General features: G+C 44.5%; 1 protein-coding gene across 2 annotated transcripts in view; it reads left to right on the top strand.

Annotated features, from left to right (window-relative positions):
- Positions 1-12575, top strand: part of KATNAL2 (katanin catalytic subunit A1 like 2) — a 597051-nt gene that overhangs the window by 277905 nt on the left and 306571 nt on the right. For both annotated transcript variants that reach the window (XM_069626931.1, XM_069626932.1), the window contains one exon: positions 7221-7325. In XM_069626931.1, coding sequence (XP_069483032.1) covers positions 7221-7325 — 105 coding nt within the window. The remainder of the gene's footprint in view (positions 1-7220; positions 7326-12575) is intronic.

The following is a 12575-nucleotide window of genomic DNA, read 5'->3' on the forward strand; positions in this document are numbered from 1 at the left end:
CAATTTATACTGGATGGTGCGATATCCAAAGAAAGAAGAAGGTTTTTCAAGAGGTTGTAAGAAGACTTTACAGAAAAGGAGAGTGTTAAGAATGTTGGAGGAAGGATTATTGATGTAGAGATTGGAAGGAGAAGTAGTGCCATCTAGGGAGAGATATTTAGATACTGAAGATGTTGGAGAAGGGAGAGTTATTTGGAGAGGAGGAGTCGGAGGAGAAAACATACTATCTGCGAAGGAGGAGAGCTAGAGGGGGAGTTTAAGTCGGGAGAGCTGAAGCGATGGCATGATAACATCTCTCCCCTCCCCCTTTAGCCAGAGAGAGACTAAGTCAGTCTAGTGCAGACTTTGAAGGTTGAGGTTGGGGAGGTTTGGGATGGTGCAACCTCACAGAGAGACAGGGAAGCTACAACAGTGATAGCAGTGAGAGGAGAGTCCCAAGGACAGGACCCTAAGATCAGGGAGGTAGGCCCCTTTCCACCAACTCTCTAAGATATTCTGGAACCAAAAACCGCCAACCCAAAGACAACAACCAGGGGTACAAATGGACATTGAGCTGGGGTTAGGAAAAGTCCAAACCTGAACCTTTTTCTGTGCTCAAGATGGATTATTTTGGAGTTTCCTTTTGTTTTCTTTGGAACTCTTTAGGAGAGACCTATTTCTTGCCGTTCCTTTAGGACCACTCAACACAATTGGATGGTCTTCCCTCTCCTAGTGTGAGGTCGTGAGGATACTGACTTCGGTGAACTCAGTTTGTATTAGTCATTTACACCCCTCTTTGTTATCGTTTAACACTTTTTATTGTGATAAAGTGATTAAGAAAGTAACAGCATCCAACATCGATTAAAGAAATGCACTGAAAAGAACTTGTGATACACGCATGAAAGAAAAACGCTTTCATGGGATGGTTGGCTGATTTTATTTTTTGGAGGACAATCAGGTAGGCATAAAATGGATCCAAACCTGCAGAGAATTCCAATGGTGGGTGGCTGGAGAAGAGCAGTTTGTTTGGCTTGGTAATCCAGAGGTATGAAGTTTAGAATTTGATCTTTCTGACAGTTTAGAAGTTTGCTTTTGGGCAATTTGATGAACGGAATCCTAAAGTGAATGGGAAGTAATTGAAGGTGACAGAGAACAAGGTCAATATGGTGAAATTTGCATTATTCTTGACTGATTTGTTGTAGAATACTTTTCCAGGGATCAAAATTAAGAGTAGTTGAGTGACAGCTAAAAGCAGCTCCAGGGTATTTGGCAATAACCAGTGACCAGTAGATAGCGCCCAGCTTCTCGGAGCTCATACAGAGGGGCTTTCTGATTCCCCGTAAATACACAGCAGGGTCATGTTATGTTTACCTTTTGATTAAACAGTTCCCTGTCATGTAATGTACCTTATTTACACGACGGAGTGCAAACGGGTAGTGTAAAAAGGGGCATACACAATTGTGCACCACCCTTTTGCAGCCTCATCATTTGCACCAGCATGAAAATGTCATAAGTGCTAGAGTTATTTCATGGCTGAAAAGAAGGGGGAGGCGGAATAGTAAATTACGATCTGCTCCTCATCTCCGCCATGCAAATACAAAAGGATTTTGCACAGTTAGTTTACGCTACGCCTTATTAATAATAAGCTCCATAGTGTTCTCCTAATCTAACTCATACATAAAATGCAAAGTTTAATTATCAAATCCTGTTTCTGATTCATTGAGCCTCATTACGATTTGAGCGGTGCCGGTTAAATGTGGCGGTATTACTCTATACCGCCTCGTTACTGCACAGCCCAACTAGGAGTTGGGCAGGAAATTGGAGGATTAACTTCCAGCTTTGAGCTGGAGGTAAATCTGCCAACTTTCCAACCGATTTCGGCAGAATTACCTCAGGCGGAATTGCTGACGTGGTAATTGTGTCGAAATTCCCCATGGATTCCTATGAACTCCAATTAAATGGGGACTAACACTTCCACTGTCACTTGTTATCCAGCTGTAATACTGCCGGACCAAGTGGTGGTAACGGGTAATCTGTTTGGTGGCATCTCAGCAGATTTACCACTGGGATGCCACCAAACTTATAATGAGACCATGCTTTAAATGTCATTTTGATGTGTCCTATTGATTTTTTGTATACAGTCCCAAGTAAACGTAGTTAATGTCACACATGTATGTTTGGGTTGTATCACCTGGTGAGGCAAAGATAGTACCTGGTGGCTGCTGGTGCCAAGCCAGCCAGGCTCTTTTATGCTATTAACAGGAGCTAAATAGAACTCCACTGCCCTCACATTTCGAGCCCTGTTTTTCAGTTCCACGGGTCTTTCATTTCGCCACAAGCTTTCCTACCTATCTTTAAAGATAAGAATTCCCAATCCTCAACACAATTACTTTTTTTGGACTACCGTGAATAGCTTTTATACATTTCATGTGAGTGGTTTCTACTGGTTAACTCCAGACAGGTTGTCCGTGCCCACACCAACCTGGCATCCCTCACTAACGCACCAAATCAGGCTGTAGCCCAACATTTCAGGGAGAGGAGGAATCAGTGATGGGCACCTTGTATCAATTTAGGCACACAACCCAGGCGAGACAGAGGAGGGGAATGACACTTGTAGCTGCTGTGTATATATTGGGAGAGAGGATCCCAGCAGACGTGGTTGCTCACCACCTTTGTATCCCCCCACCTGAGGGCAAAGATTTCACCAAACGTTTTGCTTGTGTGGCACGTGAAATTGACACTCACAGGTCTGGTAATCTGGTACTGTCTTTACTTGCTTGACATAGAGCATTGGGAAGAGTGGAGGCCAATCTCTAAAATCTCTTTCACGTGAAGATGCCATATATAGAAATTTTTCTTCTGGTTATACAAACTCCACCACATCATTATTGGGGTGCAAAGAGGCGACCTTGTGCGGAGGAGGTCGTGTTCATCTTTGGAATATTGGTGCTCGGTACCACTCTGAATATATTAAACCTTTTAAATGTACTCTACACATTGTTTTATTTATTGGTATTTTGTATCACCCTGCAAAGTGCATCAGTAGTTTTGGCATGGCATGCACAATAATGATGGGGCAAGCAAAGTATAAAGGGGGCGGGTTGTCGTCCGAATCTTGCTGCCTTAGAATTATTGATTAAAGGTTTCTGGTTAACTTGAATTTAATCCGTTGATTCTGTATCAATTTCTGTATTAACATAGTTATTTGTTACTATTTATATATAGTACACAACAAACTGAGGTGTCTTAAGGCACTCGAATGCATCTATAGCATCAATAGCATGAAATAACTTTAAGGTTATTAAACATTCACAAATCAAAATGTCTCACAAAAATTAGCAATTCATTTTGTGCACTTCTACGGCTCTGGTATCAATTATGTTCTCCTTCCTCAAACGTGTTGTTAAGGAATAAGAGCTGCCTTATTTATCAGTGTTTCCATTCTTGTCGATAGTGACCTTGGAATGGACGTTGAAGGTTAGAACAGCAATATGGAGTGGGCGTCAAGGGGGAGGGCTTTCCAATTGGTAAGGCCCTTTGTGTACCTTGTGGAGATTGGGTTTGAGGCAGGGAGGAAAGAGGACCCCCAGGTAAGAGAGGGCTCTTCTTCCCTTGCTCGTCTTTTCAGTTTTTCGCCACATGTACCAGTTCAGCATTGGTAGAGGATAGAGTTCGCCAAGGGATGAGTGGTGCGGGATGTATTTGGAGATGAGGAACTCTAGTGGTTCGTAGAAAGCTTTGCGTGATGCACACAATCTTCAGTTTGATTCTTAGTTCAATATGAAGCCAATCGGTTGAGAAAGCTGGTGGCAGTGTAGGTTTCTGGCTGTTGCATTGTGTACTGGAGTTTGTGACCAGATTAGAGGCCTTCCCAGTTAGAATGTCACCTATGACGTGTGGCGAAATGGTCGCATGATCCCCTTTGACCAACTGAGTGTCCTTCGGGATTGAGGCTAGAGAAAGGGTTCGTTATGAGAGTTTGAAAGCCCTTCTGATAGAAAGGACTGGAATGCTGGATGGGGTTCTGAAGGAGAGGCCTTCCATGTGTGAGATTCTTCGTTTAGCCCTGTGTGCTGTTTCCACGTATATACGTCTGATGCCGATGGTAGAGACGGAGGTGGACGCTTGGGATAAGCTTTGCCAAGCTTGGATGATTGATCTTGGGGTTAATATCTCTGAGAATGAATGGAACTATATGCTTCGTGTGGGGGTTCAGCCGAAAATGGATTTGCAATTACGGTACATTAGACAAAGGATCCTTTGTAGATTGTACTGGTCACCGTCCAAGATGGCTAAATTTGGGCTTTTAGATACTGATTCTTGTTGGGGTTGTGGATGTAGCGGGGGTTCCCTGATGCATATGCTGTGGGGATGCTCCAGAGTATCTGATTTTTGGTCTGCTGTCTTGGATAGACTAGATATCGTGGTGGAGGAGAATCTCCCACGTACTTTCGCTTCTACAATCTTGTTATCCAATGGAGGGAGGGGGGATGGAGCCAGGGATAATACGGATTGGATAAATAGGGTTTTGGTGCTAGCGGCAAAGCAAATATTACGTGTTTGGAAGACAAGAAAGAAGCCTAAGGTTGAGGAGTGGTTGTTGGATGTACAGACCTTGTCGAATTATGAAAAAGTTTTGTTCTTCAAACAGGGTAGGGAGGGTCGCTACTCTCGGATATGGGTACCTTTTAACGATTTATATAGCTAGAGAAGTGTGTCTGATTTTGGTTGTTTGCTGTTTTGATAGGGAGGGAAGGTTTTGTGGAGGGTTGGGGCTGCGAGTTGTATGTTTTATTGTTGTCTTGTCTTGTTTGTTGAGTTTATAGTTTGATTATAGGATTGTAAATAGTGTTTAATTTTAGTGATTGGTTGCTGTATTTTTTATGAATTCTGCTAGATTTCTGTACTAACCCAAATGTTACGAATTTTTCAATCTGATTGTAATTTAGTGTCATTGGAATACATTTGTTGTTTTACTTCAAATTATTTAATAAAATGGTTAAAAAAAAAAAGAATGTCACCTTGACTTTTCATGGCAGATTGTCACACATTCATTCTCATGCAACAGTGGTAAATGGTTTAAAATCAAAAATCGTAATGATATTAATGCTTGCAATAGGAAGCTTGCACAGAACTGCCAGAGATATCAAGGAGCTGCCTTTTGCTTACTTGAAATAACAGAAGTTGACTGTGCATGTTGTGTAAGTGAGAGACCCCCAAAATGCAGTTAAATCTCCCAATGGAGTCAATAAAAACACATCCCAGGAGGGAATGAGACCAAGACCAGGTCCTGGTGGTATCAAAGGGTTTATCTAAAATGGGGCAAGCAGAATCTACTCTGCTCACGCTGAGAGCGCTCTGCAGAAAACATGTTACAATTCAGTTATATACAGAAAAATTGTCATCAGGCTGTGGGAAGGCCTAGGGGGCACATGAATAGTTAGGATTGGACACTAAGAGTGGACACCTATAGGTGCCATAGGGTCGGAGGCACTTGGTTGGCTTGGGGGCACGTGGTGAGGTGACGTTGTGTCCTGGGTCAATCGGTCAGCTGGGCTCATCGAGTTGGTATGCAGCGTTGAAACTTATGTTTCTTCTGTTACACTAACCATTTGACATTTGCCCTTGTGGCCACACACTCCCATTCATTCACTACCATAATCTGTTTGTCCAGTAACCTCAGAGACCTGTATCTCAAACACTTGTGAAAGCATGGTTCAAAGGCAGGTTATTTATTACTGGTCATAGATTAAACTTCATGCATTAAATACTGAGCTTGACCTGTTTAGACAATCCAGAATATATTGACTAAGGGGTAGAGCTCATGGGGTCATTATATGGTCTGGGGTGTCCGTCTGATAACAACATATAGGATTCTGAATATATGGCTGAAATGTCTAGGTCACAAAAGACACATACCACCATGGACATAGTTCTTTGTGGGGAGTTTAGTGATCAGGTGTCCAAACATCATTAAATCTCTTCTCATCTATTTCAACACCATGAAGGGTAGAGGAAATTGAAACCTCTTTGCGGTATGGTTCCTTGTTGAACAAAGAAACAGGGTCTTTAGAATACAGTTTTACATGCAAGCTTTCTACACGTGGCTTACTATGTGGCACTTAGGTCTTACTGGTTTGAAGTCTACTATATTTTACATCTGGCTAGGCACTCTCGCTATAACAAAGGAAACCAAAAGAACTCATCACAAAATAAAACATGTGCTTGAACCAATGTTCATATTTCAAAATAAAAGGAAAACAGTTCATGGCTCGGAGTCTGTGTGTGCAGTCTTAGCAGGGATTGTGGCTTGTCGAGAGTGATTAGCTGCTGTATCAGGTTTGCACAATATTACACATATATTTACATTTGAACTTATGAAAATGAGGTAGCTTAGTGCTGGCGTGTACAGTGTTATATTGGTTATGCATTATGCTGTTGCAATTTATTTCTATGAGAATTCTTGTGTCCCATGTTAATATATATCATACGTTCATTGTTAAGGTTTAACATAAGGACTTCTGGTTATAAATATATATCATATTGTTCCCTCGTATACACATTGGCCCATCATTAGGTTTCTATAATCCTGCATGCAAGAGGCACGTTGGCTCTGTCTACATTAGAGGAGAGTAATCAAACGGACTCAAGAGTCACTTCTAACTGTTGATTCTGTCCTGAGGGGCATGGGGATTATGTTCTTTATGGGCAGGGTCTGTGGGGGTGTAGGGGAGGTTTATAGAGACAGATAGCTTTTGTTCAGGGCTGTATCTGGGTCACTGAATTAAGACAGAAGACAGAAAATACAGTGTGGATTTTGTTGCATTCTCGCAGCCAGTCTTCTCATGGGAACCGAACAACTGCAGGGACAGCAAAGGGGAGGAGGTGGGGAGAGGAACTCGCTCGCTGTGTGCGCCTAGCTGGGAGAGCTGCAGGCCTGTGTTGAAACCTCACGACTGTTTTATCATTACAAAATGGAGTCTTATTCACCTCTGGTCTTATACTGTTATAAGAGGTGTTACAAGGGGGGGATCACAGTTCCTAAGGGTGTTCCCGCACGAGTGCTCCGGGTCCGAGGCCCTGGAACCAAAGCAGCCCGGACTGGGCCTACCCAGGAAGTGTAGGAATAGGGGGGGGGGGTTCAAATAGGAAGCTTGCATAAAACTGCCAGAGATATCAAGGAGCTGCCTGTTGCTTACTTGAAATAACGTACGTTGACTGTGCATGTTGTTTACCCGCAGGAAAATGACAATTCAAGCTCCCCAGAGGTGTCAGACTTCGGTTTGAATGTGTCGGCAATCAACAAAGGTGGCGGAGTAGGCGATGGTCCAAGTCATCCGAGAAGGGTTTGTAGAATTATATTTATATGGTTGTATGATAAATGTGTTCTGATATGAGGCATTTGTAAATGTCTTCCTATTTCATGGATGTAAATCCGTGCCCCACCAGCACCCAGAACGAAATGGATGTAGAGGGTGAGGGGAGCCAAATATAGAAGGGGGTCACCTCACAGAGACTGATATAAAGGTGGGACATGCAGAGTGTAAAAGAGACCAACAGAAGCAGGAGCACCTATTAATCACAGCGGGCAAAGTGTGGAGCGCTGTGAAGTCTGTGGGCATGTGGCGCTGTATAAGAAATAAATAATAATAATTTATGATGGGCAGGGACATAGAGCTCGTCAGGCTGGTCAGAAATGTGGAGCGGTCATGTAGCATGGCACTTTTAGCATGCACCACCACAGAACTGTGGTGAGGTGGCATGAGTGAAGAAATGTGGGCAAAATCCATAATGTGTGTTACAGATAAAGTGCACCTTGAGGGTTCCGCCTGCTTCCAACAATGCTTCCAGCGAATGCCATTTCAAAGTTTATTTAGACCGGGCAGCTCATGGATGAAATTTTGGAAGGAGTGGTGTATGCCAGCCCTTCCCATAACAACCTAGCCAGCATGGGCGTAATTATAGGAGGGGCACGGGGGTTTTGTCCCCCATTTTTTGTGGCAGGCCTTTTTGTCCCCCCCCCCCCATCTTTTGGTAGGAGGGCCGAGGGGCTGCATTGTGACTGCGGGCTGTGTAATTGGGGCCAGGCTGGCTGAGATCTGTTTTATTTTCTGCTTGTGGGTGCCTGTGCGACACTGCACAACCAATGTCATATCGTTATAGTGCGCATGACGGGCCGGTTTCAGTGTAGGCTTTCAGTTTAGTTTCCGCACAGTAACAGCCAATGAAATTCGTTAGTGTGAGTGTGTGGGGAGATGACGGGCACGCTGCTGCACGCATGTGTGTGCGTGGGCGGCAAACTTCTGGAGTGTTCTCGTGGATGCAAGCTCTGTGGCACCCTGGTCCCTGAGAGGCACGTGCGTGCAGTGTTTCCCCCATGGTGACGGTCAGTGTGTGACTTCTGCCAACTGATCCTTGCCTATGTTGCGGCCTTGCAGGGAAACCAACGAAGATTCAATCATACATCAGGTAAGCTTCTCACCCTGTTTTATTGCAGCGTGTTTGTGCCCCTGTATCATATTTCTAAGGTGCCCGTGCCTTTACATGTCTCCCCGGTCCCCTCTCCCTCGCATGTCTCAATTTCTCTTTTTCTAAAATGGACATGGATAGGTGTTTCGAGAAGGCGGGGGTGCAAAAGACGAGATATAGGGTAGAGAACTACTGGTGGTGGGGGAGGACGGCGGTGGGGGACACAGGTACAGAGGAAAAAGGAACATAATGGAGCCAGTGACTGGGGAGACGAGGCCTGTGGAGCTGGAGAGGCGAAGCGCAGAGCTGCACTGCACGGGCCTCGCATCTTTCAGGGTTTCTGAGCTAGGCCTGTCTCTTGAGTCCAGTGTGCCAGATGTGCAGCCTTCATATTTCAGCTGCTTGTTACCTTGACCTAGTCTCCCCGCCCCCCAATACTCCCGCCTGACCTGGCCCTTCAGTCCAGAGCTCTGCATCTCCTCTGCTCGTCATCACTTGAAACTTCCTGTCATCATTTTAAACACCCACAAACCCTTGATGCTGTGAGAAAAGGTCCTGCAGTCCTCATCTGCTTTCATTTGAACTAAAGTTGGCACAATGTATCGGTTTGTTGAAGGTTGCATGCATTCACTCGTTGGCTTAAAATAAAAGTTGAGCACCCTTGTTTCTGGTAACGCCTCTACGTATAGAGATAGCTCTCAGCTGCCCATGTTGTATTCGGCAGGCTTGAAGTCCCCAGTCCCCTGAGGTACAGGGAATATTCATTTTAGACGTGGGCTTAGCTAGTGAAAAGTCGCCACCCCCAACCACCATTTTCCGTTATTTGACGTCATCTGGTTGTGTTTTGAGACCTGCCGTGACACCATTTACTGGAGAGACCCTTTATATTAAAACAAAGAACCCCCTTCCCTTTACCCATCACTGCATCTTCTTCACTAGACATCATAAACAGGGTCTCCAGAATGCCTCTTTAGTGTTGCCTGGATGGGCTGTGAGGCACATTGTGGTATTGTTATGACCTGTACATCGCACATCACCCCTGACACCCAGTGTGATCTGCGAACAAGTGGTTTCTGCGAGGGAACAGATTAACATGTGTTGTGTTTAGTTGTCTGTATTCCCACCTGTTTAATCCGTGTGTTGGTGCACACACCCGTCAGGGCATGTCAACATACGTGTCTGTCCCATGTGTTTGCGAGTGGGCTGTCTAGTGGGTTTTGCTTTGTCTCGAATGTGTCGAGATTCATTGTTGGCTGATGTGTATGTCTGCAGTAAGCCCTTTTGTCTGGTTCCCCGAGTTTCAGTGTATGTGAGGTTCTCAAAGTGAACAAGCTGTGGCTTTACTTTAGTCTGTCAGCCATGTACTCTGCGACTGTGTGTAGGACTGCGCCTGTGATGCTTTGACTGCACTGAGACTGTCACGTACTGTGTGTTAAGTTTTCTGAGCATGTCTGTTAGGTTCTGAGAGGACGTGTGTTTGTATGCAATTTGTCTTTACTCTGTGTGTATCAACCTGTCTGTGCTGTACTCTGTGTGCGTGAAGGAGCTTTGGGCCCCATTCATGGAATTTTTTGCACGGTTCAAAGTGACTTTGCACTGCCGACACAAACCCAGATTCATGGAACTGTGCAAAATGTATTTTTGCAGTGTGAAGTCAGTGCAAAGTTCTTTTTGTACTGCAAAAATGACTGACGTTTACCTGCAAAAATTAACTTTGCGCCGTTCCATAGATCAGGGTTTGTATTGGCAGTGCAAAGTCACTTTGAACTGTGCAAAAATTGCCCTTTGCCATTACTGGCTGTGTCTGTTTGTATGTGCTGGTCAGTGGGTGCCATTCTCATGGGTGTTGTCTTAACCGTGCGTCCGTGATTGTGTGTGTGTAAGCATTTCCGTGAGATTTGCATGTATCGTTAATGTGTGTGAGCTTTATTGTTTATATCTTTGCATGTACAATAGGCCTGCGTTGGGCGCTGTCTAGTAATTTAATCTGTTTACCAGATTACTGGTGCATGCCATGAGCTCTATTTGGTATAAAAGTTGTTCACATCTGCCCACCCGTGTTGTGTGCATGTGCATGCATGGAGCAGCCATCTTTCATGAGTAAAATCTATCACTGTGTCCATGTGGCTGCTTGCATGACCTCCACTCTGGATCTTTCCCTCATGTGTGATGTGTGTTTTGTCCTGAGTTCACTTAGAGCCTCCTTGTAAGAATGCACCGTGTGCAGTCTATCTTTCTCAGCTCAGGGGAGCTGCTTAGAGCATTGGGGGCTCATGTCCTTCGTGGTTCGGGCTGTCTGTTCAGGGCTCGATGCCATTACAAACATTTCCCACAACGGCCCCCACCGCATCTGCGCATGCACTGGGCTAGCTTGGGTTCAAGCATTGACAGGCTTTTTCTGTGCATTGTTCCTGAAAGTTGTAGTTGTAATTGGTTATTTATAAAGTGGTTAATGCCCAGAGGTTTTTAAGCGTGAACCAAGGGATCGAACCTGTGTTGTGAGCTATCCTCCCGAGACATCGGTCAGCAGGTGCTAGGGTCATTTGGAAATGGGCTTTGGGATATGAATAACACTCCTCTTTAAGTCATTAAGCCCCCATCGCTCCCCCCAGCAAATTCTGAGCCTTCACTATACCTTTGGGTACCGTTGGTTCTCTAAAGGGCCGCTAGTGGCAGCCCATCTTTAAATTGGGCCTCCTGCCATTCAATCTCCTTCAAGTCCCTTAGACAATGAAATCGACTCAAAATTGTGAGATCACTCGACATTGTGAGATCTGGAGCAAAACAGCCAGTGACAGTCCCCCAGATCGTGTAGATGTGCCAGCTGACATCCTAGCTTTACCCAAACTGGCCTGAAACTGTCTGCAGCCAAGCCTGTTCCTAATCGTCTAGCATTGTCCTCGCCTGCTAGTTTATATAAAAAGCCCTGAGGAATAAAGTGGAGATTGTAAAGTCATTCGGCTATGCAAACCCCACCATAGCAGGTCTAAGACCTTAGACGGATGATATGTATTAACTAAGTAATTCCATGCCAGCATGCAAGAATGCCTACTACCACAACATTCTTTCCGTTCCTGCACTGGCTGCAGAACAAGAAGTATTTACTTCTGATAATTATAATTTTTTATAATTGGTCATTTATAACACGCTTAATACCCAGAGGTTGCTAAGCAGGGATCCGGGGATCAAATCTGTGGTTGCTCCGTGTCGTCTTGCTTCCATGGCGAGCATGTTGCCCCTGAGCTATCCTCCCGAGACTTGTTAAATACTTTGACGTTTACTGCTCTTTACTGCTCTATACATAAAATAAAATGCAAATAATCAGGCTTACACACTATTTGTGAAAACTGTTGCTACATCTAAAACAAATCAAATAAAAGATGTTGCAAGTAATTAATTAAATCAGAATAAGCAACCTAATGCGCTGTTTTAAAATCTAGCAGGAATCCATTTTATATTAGGTCTATATGCTTGTTTGAGTCAGTGCCTTGGGGGCAATAATCAAACACCAGCTCCCTTCAGCCTGCTTGCATACCCGCTTTAGGTAAAGGTGGAGCAGGCTTTTTCTGTTTAAAGACTGGCGTGTCTTTAGAATTGAATTTTAAAGATACCCATCAGTCTTATGAAAATGATAACTGAGCGTGTCGGCAATGGACTCTTGGCGTGTAGTAGTTTATTCTTATCCCTCCGTGCCAGCGACTGCCCGCTCCACCCTGCCCCTTTCCTTCAGTTATCATGATGACCCCCCCAACATTTTCAGCAAAGTTACTCCACTGCTGGCCAGCATAAGAAGAGGCCTCTCTCTTTGCTCCAGCACTGGAACTCCTAAAGCAAAGGAGGATGCATAGTACCACGAGGCATAGGACAGTGGACCTGTGCAAGAATGTGAAAATGGAAGCCCACGAATTGCAGTCAACAGCAGAAAAGGTGCAAAGTTATGGTTGGAGTCATTCTTGCTTTTTACAAAAATATTGGCGTATTGCAGTGGTATTCAAACTGTGGGTCGCGACCCCCTAGGGGTCCGCGGGTGCATCCCAGGGGGGCCCTGAGAGCTCAGCATGAAAAAAGATTTTTTTTTTTTTTATTTTTTTAGATTGGAAGAAATGGGCAGGGGTCGCCCACATGGG

This window comes from Ambystoma mexicanum, chromosome 6p, assembly GCF_040938575.1.
Source record: "Ambystoma mexicanum isolate Mex_15411 chromosome 6p, UKY_AmexF1_1, whole genome shotgun sequence".
Lineage (NCBI taxonomy): Eukaryota > Metazoa > Chordata > Amphibia > Caudata > Ambystomatidae > Ambystoma > Ambystoma mexicanum.